This window comes from Pelodiscus sinensis, chromosome 4 (genome assembly GCF_049634645.1).
Source record: "Pelodiscus sinensis isolate JC-2024 chromosome 4, ASM4963464v1, whole genome shotgun sequence".
In the NCBI taxonomy this organism is placed as follows: domain Eukaryota; kingdom Metazoa; phylum Chordata; order Testudines; family Trionychidae; genus Pelodiscus; species Pelodiscus sinensis.
Genome location: NC_134714.1, coordinates 84,410,543 through 84,429,615, shown reverse-complemented (window position 1 = coordinate 84,429,615; position 19,073 = coordinate 84,410,543). Strand labels below are relative to the sequence as shown.

Below are 19,073 nucleotides of genomic sequence, written 5' to 3'. Positions count from 1 at the left end.
GAGAGACTTCCCACACTCCCTCACATATCAGGCTTGTGTGCGCCAGTCCCTCAGTAGATATGGGCTCCCTAGTGCTAGGAGGGGAGCCTTGAGCCAGATCCAGGCAAGCTGGGGAATCACTACCCATGTCTTTGCTGAAGGTTCAACTTATTTCTTAGCAGCACATATCAAGTCTCTTGGTTTGTAACTTTAGGCATGATCCCACATTTATAGAAGCTATGACTGACTTCTAGGAGGAAGGACAAAGACTGCATAGTGTTATTTTAACTTTGCACCTTTGTAATAAGTATGTTAATGCTAGCATGCTGGGGGCAAGTTGGTCTCTCAGCACTGCCAAAATAGAAAGCAGGCACAATCCCAGCTACAATCACTTTATTAATGTTTCCAGAGAATACCTCTAGCCATTTTTGATTCCTTAGGGTTCATCTTGCTAACAAAGCAGATATGAGAGGTAACTGATGCTTGCTTTATTGTCCATATTTGTTGATGGTTTTTAGCATCCATTTCTTCAAGCGGAATACATGTGTGTAAAATCCGTATTTACCATCACGATCACAGCCTTCTCCCCATGAGACGATCCCCACCTGATACCAACGGTTAGTTGTTGGGCTCTTAGACAGAAAGGAAAATAAATTAGTATGCTATACCTAGTGTTAATCATAAGAGCAGCAACAGTGTAATTCTTCTTGTCCAGCTGGAGGTCCAGGTTGGCTGTGGCAAGACAGAAGTGAGTTCTAGTATAGTACTAGGCTCCAGCAAATAAGCACCTGCTAAAGTGTATCTACAGTAGTGGGGTATCCAACCATAACATCTCCCTGAGCAGAGACACTGTTCTTGTTGCACATACCTTCATGACAAAAGGGCCTCCGCTGTCCCCCTCACATGCATCCCCTCTCTTGGCAGCATCAGGACTGTACCCTACAGGAGAAGAGGCAAAGAGTACTGGGTAAGAGGGAAGGGACTATTTTCTCTAAAAGGTATAAAATGAAGGTAATGTTGATACTTTTCAAACTTTCTATGGTTAGCAACATTGTGACCTTACCCACAAACAACCAGCCCCTTACAGAAAGGCTGAGTATGCCAAAACTACAGCCTTACATGATTTGTTTCCATTTAAAAGCTCAAACAGTGCTTCTTTGATAACCCAGGGAAGAGATGGCATCATAGCAGTACTGGAAAGGGAAGGTTAATACACTGCCCAAGATTTTCCATCCTACAAGTTTGGCCTGGAATATTACAGGTTATAAATCCTCTAAATTCTAGTTTTTTCTTTCATGCATTTAACCTACACCTGTGATATAGGATCCAGTTGCCCTTAGTAAGAGCAGCCCTAGCCTTGACAACTCTGTAGGCCCTAGGAGGTAGAGTCTCTGCTGTTCTCAGCTGATTTCTTTCTACTTTAGCAGCATCACCCCTCCTGGAGTTCTGGAACAACCTCTATTTTCATTACCCCCCCTGTGGTGCCCTCAGCCATGCAAGTTAGGTGAAGCACTGTGTATTACAGTGTAAGCTGGCTCTGCCAATCATTTAATTACTCATTATCCTGGTTGTAGTTAGTGGTCAAAACCTAAATCCTCAGAATCCCCTAATACTCAAACTCAGCTCCTTCTGTAAATTTAAATAGCCAGAGGGGAGAATTCCAAGCCCCCTTCTGTCTCATCCCATAGCCAGCTGATCTCCCAGAGCCTTATTATGCCCTTAAGTTCTTCATTCCCCTACATGGACTGGGAATTTCAGAGGCTTGTTCATGCCCTAGGGATGCTAGGGTATGTCTACATTGGCAAGATTTTGCGCAAAACTTTGCCGCCTGTCTACACTGGCTGTGAGTTCTTGTGCAAGAACTATGATGCTCCCACTCAGGAATAAGCCCTCTTGCGCAAGTGGCCAGACAGGCAACATGAATTTCTTGCATTAGAAAGCCCGATGGCTAAAATAGCCAGTGGAGCTTTCTTGTGCAAAAGAGCATCTACACTGGCACAGATGCTTTTGCGCAAATACTTTAACATAAGAACTCTTGCGTTAAAGAGCATTTGTGCAAGATCATGCCACTGTAGACATACCCCTATTGTTTTAGGATAGATCAAAGTTTACTAAGCAGTAATTAGACTGAGTGAGCCCTTGTGTTATGGCACATGGTACAAAGAGCCTCTTTAGCACATGACCCATTCATCACTTGCCCCCCATGCACAGCAGGTTGGTGTGGGCTATGAGGAGCTCTTACCTGCACAGAACATGTTGTCAGTGATTTTGATGTTAGTGGATGCCTTGCAGGTATCCTGGCTGACTATGGGAAGATTCACCTGTTGTAGAATCGAGGGCAAGGAGGCTGTGCCAGAGCCCCAGGTCTCATACAAATTTCCCCATCCAGACACCCGCCCTTTGAATCCTGTCAACATCAGGCTATAGGAAGAAGCAAAGTTAAAGCATGTGGAAATGTGTCACCCCTATAATCTAGCACTGTCCAGACTCTGGAGGGGCCTCTCACCACACTGCCTTATTACAAACCAGCATAATAAGTCATCCTGCTTTTTGCTAGGGCTTTCCCAATTCTTCATATGAACCCAAAGGAGACAGTTGCAGCCACTCTGCCAGGGGTTCTGAGGCTGCTTTCTCTTTCCCTCCAGCCTCCTCACCTCTGCACAAGCTCCTTGGTGGGCAGGCAGACCGGGTGGATATAGTCACTCAAAACTATGGGCTTCTTCAGGAGCATCAGTGCAATGTCGCGGTCCAGGTTCTCTTTCCAGTTGTACTTGGGGTGGATGATGATTTTATCTAATAAGGCAATTTTCTCTATGTTCCGCTCATACCTGAAATGATTCCAAGAGAAGGAGACAAGTGAATCTGCAGCAGCAACTATGAGCTCTGGGGGCTGCTGCCCCTCTGGCTGGCTTGCAGCACCATCCTCACAACAAGGAAAAGGGAGCCAAACTGTCCTTCCTTTTAGTGCTGGGGCAGAGCCTCAGTGCGTGGCATCGCTACAGGAACTCACTATAAGCTGGGGAAGCACATGAGAATCCGGTTCATCACAGGGCTTCCATAATGCCAGTGACATACTTTGAGTGATTGCTCACAGGCATTCCAATCATCAGCAGACTTTTCCCTAGCAGTACCTGTCAGGTTGGCTGTAGCCCCCTTGCGGCATTGCATATATAACCCTGACAGCCTGACTCCCACTTCAGTTCCTTCCTTCCACTAGTGAGTTGTTAGAGCTTCTGATTTCTTGCTTCACAAATAGTTACTAGCATAGCAGTTTTGCTTCATAGATTCAGTTACTTTTAGAGCAGTTAGTTCAGCTGTCCACATAGTTTTAGGAGTGAAGGCCCTCTTTGGGGCCCCATTGGTGGGTCATTTTCTTAAGGGTCTGGATTGGCTTTACCCTTAGGTGAGGCAGCCATTACTGCCACGGGACTTGAACTAGTTCTCTCCCAGCTCACACCCCCTGCTTTGAGCCCCTGGCTACCTGCTCTCCAATGTACCTTTCTTACAAAGTGGCTTTCCTGGCAGTTGTTACTTCCAACAGACAGGCGTTGAGCTCCAAGCCTCCATATACTGTTTTTTATAAGGATAAGGTGCAGCTGTGGCCCTATCCTGCATTCAGTAGCATCACCTTTTCACATCAATCAGGACATTTTTCTTCCTGTTTTCCTCTCAAAACTACATGCCATAGACAGGGACATCTAGCACACCCTTGTCTTTTATATTGAGTGCACTAAACCCTTCTATGCAGCTCCGTCTCTCTTCACTGTAGACCGCATGAAGGGTCTCCCGGTCATGTCACAGCACCTGTCATCCTGGATCAGTACGTGCACCAAGCTGTGCTTTGACTTTTGGCCAAGGTGCTGGATCTGCCTACCACAGCACATTCAGCTCAGGTTCAAGCCTTGTCGGTGGCCTAACATCTCATTTCAGGACATCTGCAGGCTGGCTACCTGGTCCTCCTTACACACCTTCACAACTCATTACACCCTCACCCACCAGCCCCAGTTGTTCTTCAAGATGCACTGCTCACGCCCATTCCACACACACCTGCCTACCCTCCGTCAGACTGTTCCTGCAATAAGGAACTGAAGTGGGGTGAGGCTGGCAGGAGCATACATGCAATGCTGTGAGATGCCACCACAGGCAGTGCGACAGCCAACCCAACAGGTACCACTAGGGAAAAGTCTGAATCGTTCATGTGGCATGCACACACATTGGAATGGATGTGAGCAACACATCTTGAAGAACAACAGTTAAAAGGTAAGTAACCGTTCTTTTCCAGACACCAGCTTTATTTTCTCAGCAAACTCATGGGGGATTCCCATCTGCTTTCCTCCCCTCCTCTATTCAAGTTCTTACTTTGCTCTCTGGTGTTTTCCAATCCGCACCAAGATGTCATCTGTGGTGAAATTCTTGTCCCAGGGTGGGTAAAAAAGGCAGTGGGCAGCAGTAAGGACCCAGCGGTCACTGATGAGGCTGGCACCACAGAGCAGCTCCTGAGGACTCTTCCTGAAAAGCATCACCTGCCTGGAATGGGAAGAGAAGGTTAGAGATTTACCCAGGGCACTGGCTGGATGCTCTTCTGGGCCTTGCAAGAACACCAGTTTTGTGTGACCAGGAAAACCTGCCTCCACTGCCAGGAGACCATGGTAGCACCAGCTCCCCGCCCCCAGCATGTCATGTCTAGGTCTTAGGACTGAGTCCTAGAACTGAACATGCGTATTCTCCTTGCAGTCCTATCTGAAGGGTACTTTCCCCATCCACCTAGCCCTGTAATCCTTGCTGTGGCCAGTAACAGAGACGTGCCTGCAGGACTGGAAGCAGTAGGATACGGATGAAAAACTGCAGCATGCTTCAGAGTTTCCATGACAGCTGTGCACTTGGCTCCAAAGGAGAGAGGGGGAGGGATGGGGAACCTACAACCTCTGCCCCTCTGTGTGCGGCTGGAGCACCAGTGCTGGCTTCTCTCACTAAGTGGAGAGCCCTGAGGCTTGTGGGCCAGATCAAAGCAAGCTGCCAGTGGGATCTGCCTGGCAGGGAGGAGGAAGTGGCTCTGCACTCTGCTCTTCTCCCTTCCCCCAGCAGTGGCAATGCAGGGAAGCTCTGTGCCTGCGCTGAATTGCAAGTTCTACCCCTGAGAATCTCAGCCAATGGGAGCAGTGGGGAGGGAGAGCAAAGACATCTGCACCTCCAGGAACTGTGCCATGTAGGTGCCACAAACCCCCACCCTCTTGCATCCTTCCCTCAGCCCATGCACCCTTCCCAAACCTCCCTCACCCAGATTTCACACCCCCCGCACCCTATCTCCTGCCCAGACCCTTCATCCCCACCTGGCTCCTGCACCATACCCTCAGCCTAGACCCTGCACCCCCACCCATCAGCCCCCTCCCACACACAGAACCCCTTCTTTTGGCCTCACACACAGTCTAGGTTTTCCACAAAATCTACTAGCCCTAGACCCGAGAAGAATTAATCTGGACCCAGTGGGGGGGAAAGCCCTGTGCATTAACGCTGCCCCCCTGCCCGGGACTGGAGTGCGAGGGGAACCTTGGTGCCCTGAGTTGCACGAGTGAGGTGTGTATCTTTTCTGCTTATCTGCTGGGGACCACATTTGTGCTTTTGGTTTTGTTTTTTGGCTTCTCACTTGTGTGGCTCCCAACTGATTTGTGGGGGGATCAGAGGCCTCAGACCCAAAAAAGTTTCCCCACTTCTGCTCTAGAGCCATAGTAGTGCTACTAAGTCAGACCCTCAGAAGGGGCTATGAGTAGAAGTCGGGCTGGCTGAATATGCCATGCCAACTGATAGACTCCTGATTTCCTCTTTAGAAAGGGATGACTGTAGAGAAACTGCAGCAACATTACTTACCAGGGGGCACTGCCAACTTCTGCATCTTCCCCCTTTACAATCCGGCCCCCAGCGTAGGAGTCCAACAGCTCCTGCTCACTCTTATCAGTAATCTTTTTCTTCTCAAACAGAGGACGAATGCCACAATCTGAAAAACCAGGCAGCCTGTCCCTGTTACTCTACCTGATTTGCAATGCAGGGGACCGGACCCTCTCTACAGACAACAAGCTTGATGGGAAGTATTTGGGAGCTACATGCTCAGATCATTGTTCCTTCCTCATTCTTGGAGTTACCACGTGGCCAGTCTTGATCATTCCAAACAGGCTTTTTTTGGATGAATTTGCCAGTTACCCAAAAAATACTTTGATGTGTCTGTTTTTCTTTCATGTGGGTCTAAGATTTGAATGATCACCACGATACACTGGGATAGCTAATGTTAAAAATTGTGTCCAACTAAAGATACCCCACTGTTCCCACTTCTACAGTTTAAGCAATAACAGATCAAAACTGCTGAAAGTACAGTTGTCTTCCCACCAGTATGCAGGCACACGGTGCATGTGTGAGAGAGGGTTTGAGTCACACAAAAGTGAGGAGATGTGTGGGGTATATTAAATAAAGGAAGAGCAGGCCTACTACCCCCCATTTCTCTCTCCCTCTATCCCTCCCCCCCCCCAAAAAAAAAAAATCACATCAGAAGCTGCACAGCGAATGACAATTGGCTAAATGAAACGGATTAATTGCTGTCTGGCAAAAATGTGCAGATTAAAAAAATGACTCTCATCAATGATGTTCTGTCTCTCAAAAAACAACAATAAATAATCTAGTAGCACCTTCAAGACTAAGAAACCATGTAGATGGTGGTATCAGCTTTTGTAGGCAAAAAAGCTGATGGCTGATGATACCATCTACATGGTTTGTTAGTCTTTAATGTGCCACTAGACTATTGTTTAAGTTTTTCCTGTTACAGACTAACTCGGCTACGCCTCTAAAGAAAGAACAAAAGCTTCAGATACTAAAAGCAGTTGTTAGGGGGGCTGCAGAGGTTCGTTGGGGCTGTCAAATGTTTTTACATTTCAGAAGCGATAACCACACTCATTCTTTCTTGTGCTTTTTGCTGGACGAGGCTGGAACTGGAAGATTCCCCAAAGCCATCACTCATGCACCTTCTTCTACAGCACTTCTTGCCCTGAATTGGGGCTGAAGCAACATTGATCTCCCCATAGAACCTCCTGCTGGGGAAAGCTGGGGCTGTTGGGCTTGGGAGCTTCCTCATAACTTGAGGCTCACTTAGGTGATCTCAGACAGAACCTAATGTAGTTTTAGCATTCACTTCTGCTTTCAGCAGTAGGCATTTAACAGGCTGGTTTTTCTAAGGAACAAGGCATTGTGGAAAGAAGCTGCAGCCTTTGCAGCACCCTTGGTGCTATGTTTGTGCCTCATAGATCCATTACTTACCTGTTTCACCTGAACCAAAAGTCTTAACATCAAAGAAGGTTTGGTGCTCTTCGGTAATGGTCCGCCCTAGTATTGCATCATCAATCTCATCCAGAGGGCTCTCTGAGAGACAGACAGACAGACAAAGATGTTGAGAAGAAAGGCTCCCTCCAGCATTTCACATAGGACTTCAGAAGTGGCACCATCCCTTCCCACACATAATGAGGTGGGTGGAAGTATTGCTTGTTAAAGCAAGACCACTGGCTAATTAAGTCTCCTACTCAACCTCTGGCCAGCAGAAGAACTAGTTGGGTGGAATATGGGGGCACATTCTGAGGGTAGCAGGACAGAGGAATGGAGTTGTTGGAATAAAGGACCCCCACAAAACAAGAGCATTCTTACATGCGTGCACCTACACTGTGTGACTCTCACATATAGCCTCCTATAACGCTGTGGCCCACCCACTCCTCACCACAGTACTGCATCCTGCTGGCCATCATGACTCTCCCACCCTGCAGCCCAAAAATCCCAATTGCAATCCCACAGCCATTGATGCTCCTCACCACAGTAGTGCAGGTCACAGTACTCAAAGGTGGTATTTGGATGATCCACATAACACCAGACACCTTCATCATCCCCATCGGGATTCCGACAATAATTCTCCACCAGCTTCACTTCCGGAAAAAAAGTAGTTGCACGCTTCTGAGCCTTTGCCTTGTCTGAGGCCCATGGCAAACACCGGATCCCAGAGGTGGTGACTGAAAGAGTCCCGTTGTAATGCAGCCCCTTGTCTGTTTCACATGGCTGCTGCGTTGTGTCTATTGGAGAGGGCCGGGGAATAAATGGAACGGTGGTCTTGTCCTGACCTGAAAAGGGAGAAATAAGGCAGCTGTTACCAGACTCATGGCCTGCAGTGGAAAATGCTGGAACGGTGTCTGGTACTGACAGATTCCAGCAGGCCCTAGAGCACTTCACTACGTCCCATCAGTCCACTGGACACTCCATCATGTCTGAGAGTCCCCACCCTGTATCCCGTGGGATACCCTACCTAGCCAAAGAGTCCCTGCCTCACCTGTGAGGCACCTGGAGACACTGCTTTGCTCAAAGTAAAAGGAAGAAGCTATCATCCCACTCCTCTGTGCCATTCCCAGATACTAATGGAACTTCACTGTGTTTGTATTTTAAAGGGAAGGCTTCCTGCAAGGCAGTTACACTGGTGCCCAAAGCTGACACACACATACACACTGGGGACCGCACATCAGATATCACAGAACACTAGAACTGGAAGGGTCCTCGAGAGGTCATCAAGTCCAGTCCCCTGCCCTCATGGCAGGACCCAGTATGGTCTAGACTATCCCAGATAGATGTCTATCTAACCTGCTCGTAAATATCTCTGGAGATGGAGATTCCACAACCTCCCTAGGCAATTTATTCCAGTGTTTAGCCACCCTGACAGTTAGGAAGTTTTTCCTAATGTCCAGCCTAAACCTCCCTTGCTGCAGTTTAAGACCGTTGCTTCTTCTCCTATCCTCAGCAGAGGCCAAGGACAACAATTTTTCTCCCTCCGCCTTGTGACACCCTTTTAGATACCTGAAAACCGCTATCATGTCCCCTCTCAGTCTTCTCCTTTCCAAACTAAACATGCTCAATTCTTTCAGTCTTCCTTCATAGGTCATGTTCTCTAGACAGTTAATCATTCTTGTTGCTCTTCTCTGGACCTTCTCCAATTTCTCCAACCCACACTAATGCAGCAGCCTGGCAGCCTCAAGGAGGGCCCAGAGGTACCTTTGTTAATAAGCTTATGGAGAGTTACCCAAGAAACCACCTACAGTTCTGAGTTAGAGCTACCAATGAAGCACAAAATATTCTCCACAGCTCTGTATTCTATTAGTTCTATATCCTTCCTCTCAGGTCTCGCCTGGCAGCAAGTCGGGGGGAGCAAGGCTCCAGTTTCCTCAGCAGGCAGGCAGACACCGGGAGAGGTACTATGCAACAGTCACTTGGCCTCATCTTCCCTTCTTTCTCCTTGTACTGGAGCCACAGTGATGGCAGCTGCCGTGACAACAGCAGTGATATTGTAGCTACTTGAGTGAGCAGCAGCAAGGTCAATGTTACCTTCTGAGTTGTCCCTCCCTGGGCTAACTGATTTCTGCCCTGCATACGTCACTAGTGCACCTTTAGCAAAGGGAAATGGTGCCTCTCTAAAATGCTAGTCTCCGAGACTTGTAAGCAAGATGATTCCCCATGGGTCAGTAACAAGTAACCAAGTCTCCTCCAGCACAGGGGAAACAGCAGCACTTACTGACGTCATCATAGCTGGGTTATTTAAAAAATATATTCATATTCTCTTATTCCTAATGCAGTCTTGAGCGCTCCCCACATCAGCAGGGCTGAAGCCTGGCACAGCCTCTGCATATGGAAGTCAGACTGCAACTAGCAAGGTGACAACGTCAGGAAGGATAAGAATCAAAGTCAATTGATAGTGTCTGCTTCGTTTTAACTACCCAATCTTCAGATACTTACTGAATCCCTCTAGCTCCCTGTCTCCCACCCTCTCCCCTCTCCTATTTATTTTGGGTCTGCACATTCTAAACTCATAACTCCGGTCATCTGAAGGAGTGGGCTGTGCCCACGAAAGCTCATGATACCACCATCTACATGTTTTGTTAGTCTAAGGTGCTACCGGACCATTTGGGTTTTTTTTCTCTGTAACAGACTAACTCAGCTACCCCCAAAGCTTACATCACATTGTGTTCAAGGAGTCTGAGGCCAGGCTGCTCTCAAGGAAGATGGCTGCCACTCTACAGGGAACTAGAATGGACACTGGGGATTGAATTTTGAACCCGAGATGATCACACACAAACTGCAGATAGGTGGTTTTGCTCTAGAACAGGGTGGGGGAACCTTTTTTGGATTGGGGACCACTGACCCACAGAAAAAGTCAGTCAGGGGCTGCACACAAGTGAGAAACACACACACACACACACACACACACACACACCCCCCTCACTGATGTAGCCCCCAACTGAGAAGACAGACACTCCCCACATTCTCCTTGCACACCAGAGCCTAGGGAGCCCAAGCCTAGTAGATTTTTGTGCTTCCAGCTGCAGATGGGCTACCCAATGCGGGGGGCGGGGAGGCTGAGCCTAGGAGGCCACATCCAGACAAGCAGGGGGCTGCATCCAGCCCCCCGGGCATGAGATGTAATAGTGGAGCTGATTAACCAATTAGCAATAAGCAAAAGCTCACCAGTTAATGCAATAGACTATACACATTTCAATACCTCCCTTCCGGGCCAGTACATTTTTAGCAGGCTTGCATCGGGCCTGGGACCTACTTCTGCTGTGGCTCTGCATTTAAAGTATATTAGGAGCCAGGCGGGCAGGCAACTGAGCTCAGTTCTGGCTCATGCCGGGTTGGGGATCTCAGACCTCTCCCAGACAGGGGCTGCTGCCACCCCGCGCTGCTGTCTCTGTATCAGAGGCAGCAGCACAAGGTGACAGGCAGCTTGGTCTGCAAGGGGAATTGGTTTTTAAACTGGCTCCCCTCGCAGACCAGCTCCCACCTGGCACCCCGTGCTGCTGCCTCTGATACAGAGGCAATAGCGTGGAGTGGCAGGGGGCTCCTTGGGAGTGGGGCTGGAGCGTACTGTCCTAAAGGTTACTTTAAAAAAAAAAAGTAGGCAAAAATGTGACTGATAACTTTTTAAAATTCTGTGATTTAGGAGGAGTCTGACTCACAATTTATGAACTCCTGTGGTTGGCAGCAGTAATGCAGCGGCTTCAAGGCTGTAGGAGTCACAACATTATGTAGAGCAGTCAAGAATAGTAAAGACTGAGAATTTCAGAAGGACCTAACCAAGCTAGGTGAATGGAGCACAATGGGGAGCTCTATCCAGCTCCTTCCTGTGTCCGCCACCCATTGCCACAGAACCCCTCCCTCCTGCATCCTCTCTCTCCAGACCCTCCTCTGTGAGGTCCTTCATATCAGCATTAGAGCAAATTCTTCCCTTCCAGGGAGCAGGATCCCTTAGGGCCTATCTTGAGGCTCACCACAGACTGGAACTGCACACTCCTCCCGTCGCACTGTTGCGTCTCGGGTGTAGCACCAGGGGCCATTTGGGTTGTCATCTGGGTTCCTGCAGTAATTCTTAGTGAGATTTCCATTCGGATGGGTGGTGGTGTTAAACCTATGAGAAAGGAGCGATGAGGTAGCTAGCAGGATAGAGGACCCTTCCCATCAGAGTTGTGGCCTCCCCTACAACCTGGCTTCTCCAACCAGTGCTAGGATTTCATGTTTGGGGAAGAGAGTTACAGACTTACTCAGGTTTGTGAGGGAATTTGCTTGTCCAGAGCTGACATTCAATCCCCGACTTGGTGACAGAAACTGTTCCCCGATAGTTCTGCCCCCTGCCTGACACACACATTCCTGCCAAAGTCCCAACAGAGGGCAAGTCAGAAAAATGAGCCCTGCGGCACCTTAAAGAATAACGGATTTACTTGGGCATAAGCTTTCTTGAGCAAAAACCCAATTCATCAGGAAAATCAGAAACATTATTTTCTTAGAGCCCATAGGTACCAGCCTACAAATCCCTGCTTTGGGTTCTCACAAAGATGCACAGACCGACCATAAACAAACTTTACCCTTCAGGTCATCACTCCTGTACCTCAGTGCCTTGATCCGAAGCTGGGAATAGCGGTGATGACTCCTCACTAGAGCAGTGGGCAGCTGGGCATCTAGCCTATGCTACTCCAAGGGGGACTCCCAGGTTTTTAGCATGTTAATGAAGCATGCTCGGGGGTGGGGTGTCCGTATAGCAGGAGGATGTTTAAGGGCTCTGCCTTCCCCTATAAGTGCTGATCTTCCCCATGATATTGCCCATATGATGGCATCCCCACTTCTTTAGAATTTCTTCCCAAATTCTGTTTGGAGCACATTTCTGGTAACTCACCATCTCCAGCGGCTCACAAAGTCTCCAGGCCCCTCTTACCTTTCAGACACTCATCCAGAGCTGTCCTGGGATTCCTCTGGGATTCACATACTAACAAACAAGAGCAAGAGACCTGTCAGTTTGGTCAAAGGGACGCCAATGAGCAGTGTAGCTCAAGTCAGCATGGTATTGGGCAGGATAGAGCCCTGGGAAGTGTACAGCCTGTGGAACATCAAAGCGTTTATAGGACTTGAAACAACTTACCCGTGTATTTCTTCCAGAATTCACTCTGCAAAACAAATGCAAACATTTAGGAAGCAAGTAATGGAACCTCAGCCCTGCCCTAACTTCTGCAGTTGAAACCAAGGCCAGCCACTGTCTCAGTCTTTCTTGGAAAACAGGGAGCAAACCCTTGCCCTGCTGAGATCAAAGATACTGGAGAAAGTAACACTGGGTCACATGCTTTCCTGTCAAATTCTGGGGCTCTTTCCCCTACCATGGCCATGCCCCAAATGGAGGCTGTTTGACAGCAGCCCATTTCACTTCTGGCTGACCCATCTCAGCATCATCAGTTTCCAGTGGCAGATCCTCAAGCAGAATACGGCCTTGAGAGCTACCCCACTTAGGGACTAGTAGGGGACTGGAGACAAAGCAACTCGGGAAATACTTGTGGCAACGGCCTTTCCTGTGGCCAGCTATCTTCCCTCTTCATTCTGGGCTGGGGTTTCTAAGTGTACATCAGCCAGCCACAAATGCCTCTGCTTCCATCCCTGCAAGGTCAGGCACCAGTGCCAGGCCTTATCTCTGTAATTTATATTACAGTATACAATGTGCTGGCTGTGGTCTACACATATAGCAACAGACAATCTCTGGTACAGAGAACTCCTAAACTGGGAAGACAAATAACTGGCAAAGCTTGGGGGGGAAAGGAATATATCATAAGCAAAAGAGTCAGGGGCTGCTTGGTAGCCATCTTGTAGTCTTACCTACAAGATACATCGGTCCTCACTAGAAGCGTACACATTTGAGTGCACAGTAGGTTGTTGCACACTAACTGGCTTGTGCTAGGAGTTTCCTAGTGTGTATTCATGAAGTCCTGTTTCAAATAGGGTTGTCAACTTCCCAGTTGCACAAAACTGAACACCCTTGCTCCACTGCTGCCTTAGCACCCCCACCCGTCACCTGATTCCCCTGCAGCAATGAGACCCAGTGCCTGCCATCATAACCCATAGTTTAAAAACCACTGGCCTAGTTTGTACTAGGATTTACATCCTCCTGGTGTGGACTAAGGCACCTTGTAGGCAAGCTTGTAGTTTCGCTTATTTTAAATTTATATAAACCATCCCCAACTAAGGCTTAACTAGACATTTTCAGACCTGCTTTGTTCTGCTGAGTGCCCGTTATTCACATTTTAAAAGCAAATGAAAGACAATTGACCAAGCTTAGTGTAAGTGGCCTAAAAGTTAAAAGTAGGCCCATGTCCCCACAATATGCATGTGCCCCACTGGAACGAGGAGTAGCCGAGGAGCAAGCATGTATCATGTTTGCAGGATGGAGTCTTGCCTTCTTACTTGCTTGGTTATTTACATTTTTTAAATTGTTGCCTTTTTTGTTTGTAGTTCCCATCTCACAATCAGCGTTCCCTCTAAGCTGCATGGCAGCATAGCTTCCCAGGTGATTCATCAGCCCTGCCCAGTTAGAAGCTCCCTGCACAGAGCTGACTGGGTGGGGCTGATGAATCACCTGTGAAGCTGTGCTGCCCTGAAGCTTAGAGGGAAAACTGCTCCTGACTCCGCCCCACTGAGACTCTGCACAAATTGTTCTTTAACCAAGGGCTAGATCCTGTAGACTCTGACCTATTTCCAATTAATATTTTTTACAGTATTTTTGCCCTTCTCTGTATCTTAAGGTTGCCATCCCCCCAGGATTGGCTTGGAGTTTCCAGGAATTAAAGATTGTCATGTTAGAAATCTCCAGGAATATATACAACCAAAATTGGCAAGATCAGTATCAACTCAGGTTTCATTTCCTTGTACAGACCTTTCTTAGCTGTCATGTACTCTGTCCCCAACACATGCTGATTTCTACTCATCATGAAGTTCATTTTTCCCCCCACAAGTAGAACTAAACATACTCACTCTCCATCATAGACAAAGTAACCTCTTACTCCCAATCTCCACCAAGCTGTATCCTCCAGTTACAAGGATGGGGCTTTTTAGGCACTTCTGGTAAGAAGGCAAAACTCTAGAGACCATCCCTGGAATGGGGTCTGGGCTCTCTCCTTAGGGAACACACTGGACATCACCGTGACAGCCCGTGGGTGAAACCCTTCAGAAACTATGGAAGTGGTTGTACGTACCACAAGAGCGGTGGACTCAAGGGCTTCATAGGCTTCTTCGTAGCTACATTTCTCCTCTAGACACTCCCGTTCCAGGTTTCCTTTGAGCATCTCTTCCAGGAATCCTTTGTTGGCACGTCGTGGGCGCTTGAGCAGGGAAAGTGCCTGCTGCTGCCCAAGGAAAACTACCAAACCAGAACACTGACCAGTCACTTGACACAGAGCTGACAGAGAACTGTTCTTTGTGGGCTCTGCATGTCTGGTCATGGGTCTGAATCAGTGAACATGCAGCCAGTGAGCCTCTCCTACCGCCTGACCTCTAGTGAAACACATGGGATGTCTACACAGCAAAGTTATTTCACAATAACAGCCAAACTGTTACTTCGAAATAAGTTCGAAATAGCGGAGTGCTTATTTTGAATTTGATAAACCTCATTCTACGAGGAATAATGCCAAATTCGAAATAGTCACTCCAGCCTCAACCAAGAACACTCTTCCCCCTCCCCCTCCCCCCATTCCCAGAGCCCTTAAAGGGGCAGACTCTGGCCACAGTGCCTGTGCCAGCTCCAAGCCTGCCAGCCCAGAGCCAGCAGTCACTGCCCCGACCCAGTGGCCCCAAAACATGAGCCAGCAAGCCACTGGTAGTCAGACCTCCACCACTCCCCAGGAGCAGTCTGCCAGCTCCCAGGAGCCTGCCAGGACATAGAGAAGGCAGGCGCCTTTCTGGTCCAGGGTGGAGATCATGGAACTTATTCAGGTTTGGGGGGGGGGGGATGCCCCAATGTCCATGATCTTCACACTAGACGGAGGAACGCGGCCGTCTATAGCAGGATAGGTGTCAGCCTGGCCACCAAAGGCCACATGCAAACCCAGGAACAAGTTTGAATTAAAATCAAGTTGGTCCGGCAAGACCTCCAACCCTGAGCTTCCCCTCCCCCTTCTTCCCCTTGCTTCCCCCTTCCAGCTCCCTCCTCCCAGGTTTCCCCCTCTCCTCTCCCACCATCTCATCTCCCTTCTCCTGCCTCCTTTCCCCAGTCTCACCAAAGTTTCATTCCTCCCCCCAGTTTTGTTAAATAAAGGGAGTTTGCGTTCATGTGTATTTTATTTGACATCAGGATGGGGGGTTAGGGAGGGGTAAGTGGAAGGACGTGAGGGAGGAATTAGGCACAAGCCCCCAGTGGGGAAGACCAGGGAACTTAGTGCTCCTCAGGCTGTAAGCTCTCCCTCAGGGCCTCCTGGATACTGACAGCCCCCCTCCCCCCCCCCCCATGGACTTCCTGGATGGCAGCCTGCAGAAAGTGCAGCCAGGCTCACAGCAACACATCCAAGAGAAACATCAGAGTGCCCAGGGACAGCTCCAGCTCCATGTTTCAGAGTGTTGTGGTGTCCCGAGTGAGGGCAGCCAGAGCATGCAGAGACAAAATGCTTTGCTGTTCCTCTTCGAGGTAGGCAAGCAAGCAGGGAAACCTGAGCTCTGGCTGTCCAGAGGGGGTCCCTTTAAGCACAGACCTCAGATAGCCTCAGGCAGCAGCCACACAAAGTAAATCCTGACCTGATGCCCTGCCGGACCTGGTTCCAGCTGGCCTTAAATGCGATTTAGCATCCACTCAGTGTAGACACGCTATGTTGAAATAGCAAAACGCTATTTCGAAATGCATTGTATGTGTAGACGCATTATTTCAAAATAAGCTATTTCGAATTAACTATTTCAAAATAGCTTATTTCGAAATAATGCTGTAGTGTAGACATACCCACAGGGAATGGAAGAAGCTCAGCAGAACCTATCCAGTCCACCCTGAGGCCCGGTACAGGATTAACCTGCCTGCAACCTATGAGCTTAGGCTGTGATCAGTCCTCGATGTCCCACCGGATAAGCATGCACCCCTGCCCTGTACATTTACTTTGGCAAGGCCACTCATCTAGTTCACTACTGAGCCAAAGCTTGTCTACTTGGAGCATCAACTCACTGTCTTTGTGGTGCCACAAAGACACTGGTTTTCTCACTCAAGCGTGACTTTCTGTAACCCCATCTAGGTGGGATATGTTGGAAAAAATCATTTCATCTGCCTGTTCAGAGACCCCGACTTCCAAACTAGCTTCAGTCTTCTCTCATTCCTCTGCATAGCAGTGGAGCTGAGGAGACAGTCAGGAGATCCTGTCCGATGGGACCCTGCCCCACATCAGGGGGAGACAGGACGGAGGAAGCAGAAGCACTAATGCGGAACAAAGGAGGCGCACCAGACACCAGGACACGTCATATTGTATATGTTTGGTGTGAAATAGGGCCTAGCCTGTCCTAAATGTGTTGCTCTGAGAGCCAGAGGGGCAAGGGCAAAGTGGAGAACAGCTGTCTCCCCTGCCCCGCGCCCCCATGCCCCCCTCCACCTCCAGATAACACTCGTCACCAGGAGAAAGAATGTTCCCGGCCCATGAAACTCCATATGTGGCCAATACAAGGCACAGCACTGATTAAGATACTGCCCCCCACCCAAGTTCTTTCATGCTCCAAGACAAGGGGCTTTAGATGTCATAATAAGGATGATCCAACAAAATCCAATGAGCTGTAGCAGGCAACAATTCTACCCACCGAACTCCATCCAGCTCTTCCCTCGAACCTGGGAACTGCTGCTTCTCCTTACACAGCAATAGGGAAGCCCTATGCTGCCCACCTCCCACCCACCCATTTTTTAGCATGTAAAACTTACTGTCTAGCTGGAACAAACCGCTGGCTATTCCAGGGACCTTCAACCTTTCACAGGCTTCCCCTTCCAGCTGCAGCTTAGGAATGAACAGTCCCATTTGTTTTTCTCAGCCTCCTACCACCCTGCCCTTCCCTCCCCTCAATACCCAAGGAGTCCTTACCACTGTCATGGCTCAGTCCAAGGTGCAGGAGGCAGAAAAGGAGCAGGCTGCCCAGCACTCGGACTCTGCTGTGCCTCATGGTATATGCTCCCGCAGCAGGGAAAATGAAGAGGGTGCAGGACAAGAGAAGTCCCAGCCCTGCCTGGGTTAATGTTGAACCAACATGAAGAAACAGGATCCAGGAGGTCACAGTGTGTCAGGGCCAGTGGGGCTGAAGCTCCTGCTGTGCCTCCTGTGCTTGGCTTCTCTCCCTCCCCTTCGTGCATTTTCACTTTCAACCATTTTACTGATCCGAGCAGCACAACACCACAAGAACAACACTAGCTTGCTCTGACAGTGTGGTCATGACCACCACACTGGGGGCAGGTCAAACACGAGAGACTGCAGCCTCAACTGCGGGGAGGCCAGGGTCAGCACATGACAGGAAAGCAGAAGCAGACAGAAAAAGAAGGATGCTCCCAGACTACCCAGCAGCAGAGCCAGGAAAGCCCAGCCCACTTTGGAGTTAACATTGTTGAAACAGCTCCTTATTTTTCTCCCAAGCCATCTTAGCTCCCATCTTGCCCCATTGCTATTGGTTCTGTCACATGGGCTATGTCTACACTATGAGCTACCGATGTGATTCCCAACACACACACACACACACACACACACACACACACACACACACGCTCATTAAGAGTAGTGTGAGTATAAATAGTTGGGTGGCCATAGTAGCACAGGTAGTGGCAGCTTGGCACAGAATACTTGTGCTGAATACTTGCCCAATGGGTTCAGATGGATTTGTACTCAGGACAGCTGAGCCATGCATATGTGATCTGGGAATCAGCTGCCTATCTCAGAGTAGACACAGCCATAGCCTCATGTACAACTCCTCCCCTCACATCCAGGCAGACACCTAATCCTCCTGTTCCTTCCTCTCTGCTCTGCCCTGGTCATCTTAGATTATTGAAGCCTCCTCCTCTCTGGTCTCCCCAATACTCCCCCCTTCCCCCCCCCACACACACTCTTCCACTCCATCCAAAATACAACTGCTAAGATTCTCTTCCTTATTCATCAGTCCCAAATTATCCCCCACTAACTCCCTTTTACCATCACATCAAGTTTACACTTTTTATCCTTGCCTCTGATGTCCTATACTACTCCATCATGTTTTCAGGCTGGATTTCCTCTTAGCCCCCTTCTCACTCACTCTTCTCCTTGTGGCCCCTTGCACATGAAACAATCCCACAATCCCCCGGTGGTAGGCCCCCCAGCTCTCCTCTTCCAAACCCCTCACTAAAATAATGTACGAGATCAGGAATCAGGATGAAGATGACCTACCCCTATGCTTGTCCTCTCCTCTGAGCTTGCTGGGCATTGCATCATGATGTCCTCAGAGTAGGGACTGATCCCTATAGAAATTTAACACAAAGACAGTGCTTTAAGGAAGGGAACTTTCTCCCAGCCCTTCTCCATGCCTTAGTTACAGTCTACCATTCAGGATTCCATTTTTTCCCTCCTCTCTGAGCACCATAACTGGTGGTCTGCCAGAGAAACCAGCTCCTCTCCCCTCCCCCTCCCAATCACCAAAGAGAACAGGGGGAGGGAGAAGGAGGTTAGCAGCTGCTACTACAGCCCATTGGAATTCTTTCCAATTACTTTAATAAAGCTATTCCAAATCCCTTCTCCCACAAAAGGGCA

At 48.9% G+C, this 19,073-nt stretch overlaps 1 protein-coding gene across 1 annotated transcript; it reads right to left on the bottom strand.

The window, feature by feature from the left end:
- Positions 1–355: 355 nt before the first annotated feature.
- Positions 356–18,773, bottom strand: F2 (coagulation factor II, thrombin). Its single transcript, XM_006117303.4, has 15 exons — positions 18,714–18,773; positions 17,391–17,532; positions 14,550–14,713; positions 12,455–12,479; positions 12,251–12,301; positions 11,583–11,688; positions 11,313–11,449; positions 7,821–8,123; positions 7,279–7,380; positions 5,845–5,971; positions 4,339–4,506; positions 2,634–2,807; positions 2,222–2,400; positions 848–918; positions 356–611 (listed from the first exon to the last, which is right to left on the bottom strand). Exons 1-15 carry the CDS (start codon positions 18,756–18,758, stop codon positions 468–470), a joined length of 1,938 nt encoding a protein of 645 aa, XP_006117365.2. The 5' UTR covers positions 18,759–18,773; the 3' UTR covers positions 356–467.
- Between the last annotated feature and the right edge of the window lie 300 nt (positions 18,774–19,073).

Excerpts from the sequence above, each read along its gene's own strand:
- F2 (XM_006117303.4), bottom strand. The coding sequence starts at position 18,758 with ATGATGCAATGCCCAGCAAGCTCAGAGGAGAGGACAAGCATAGGG. Across the intron at positions 12,302-12,454 it reads ATTCTGGAAGAAATACACGG|TATGTGAATCCCAGAGGAAT; the intron begins GTAAGTTGTTTC and ends CTTGTTTGTTAG. Across the intron at positions 612-847 it reads GAGGCCCTTTTGTCATGAAG|AGCCCAACAACTAACCGTTG; the intron begins GTATGTGCAACA and ends TTTCTGTCTAAG.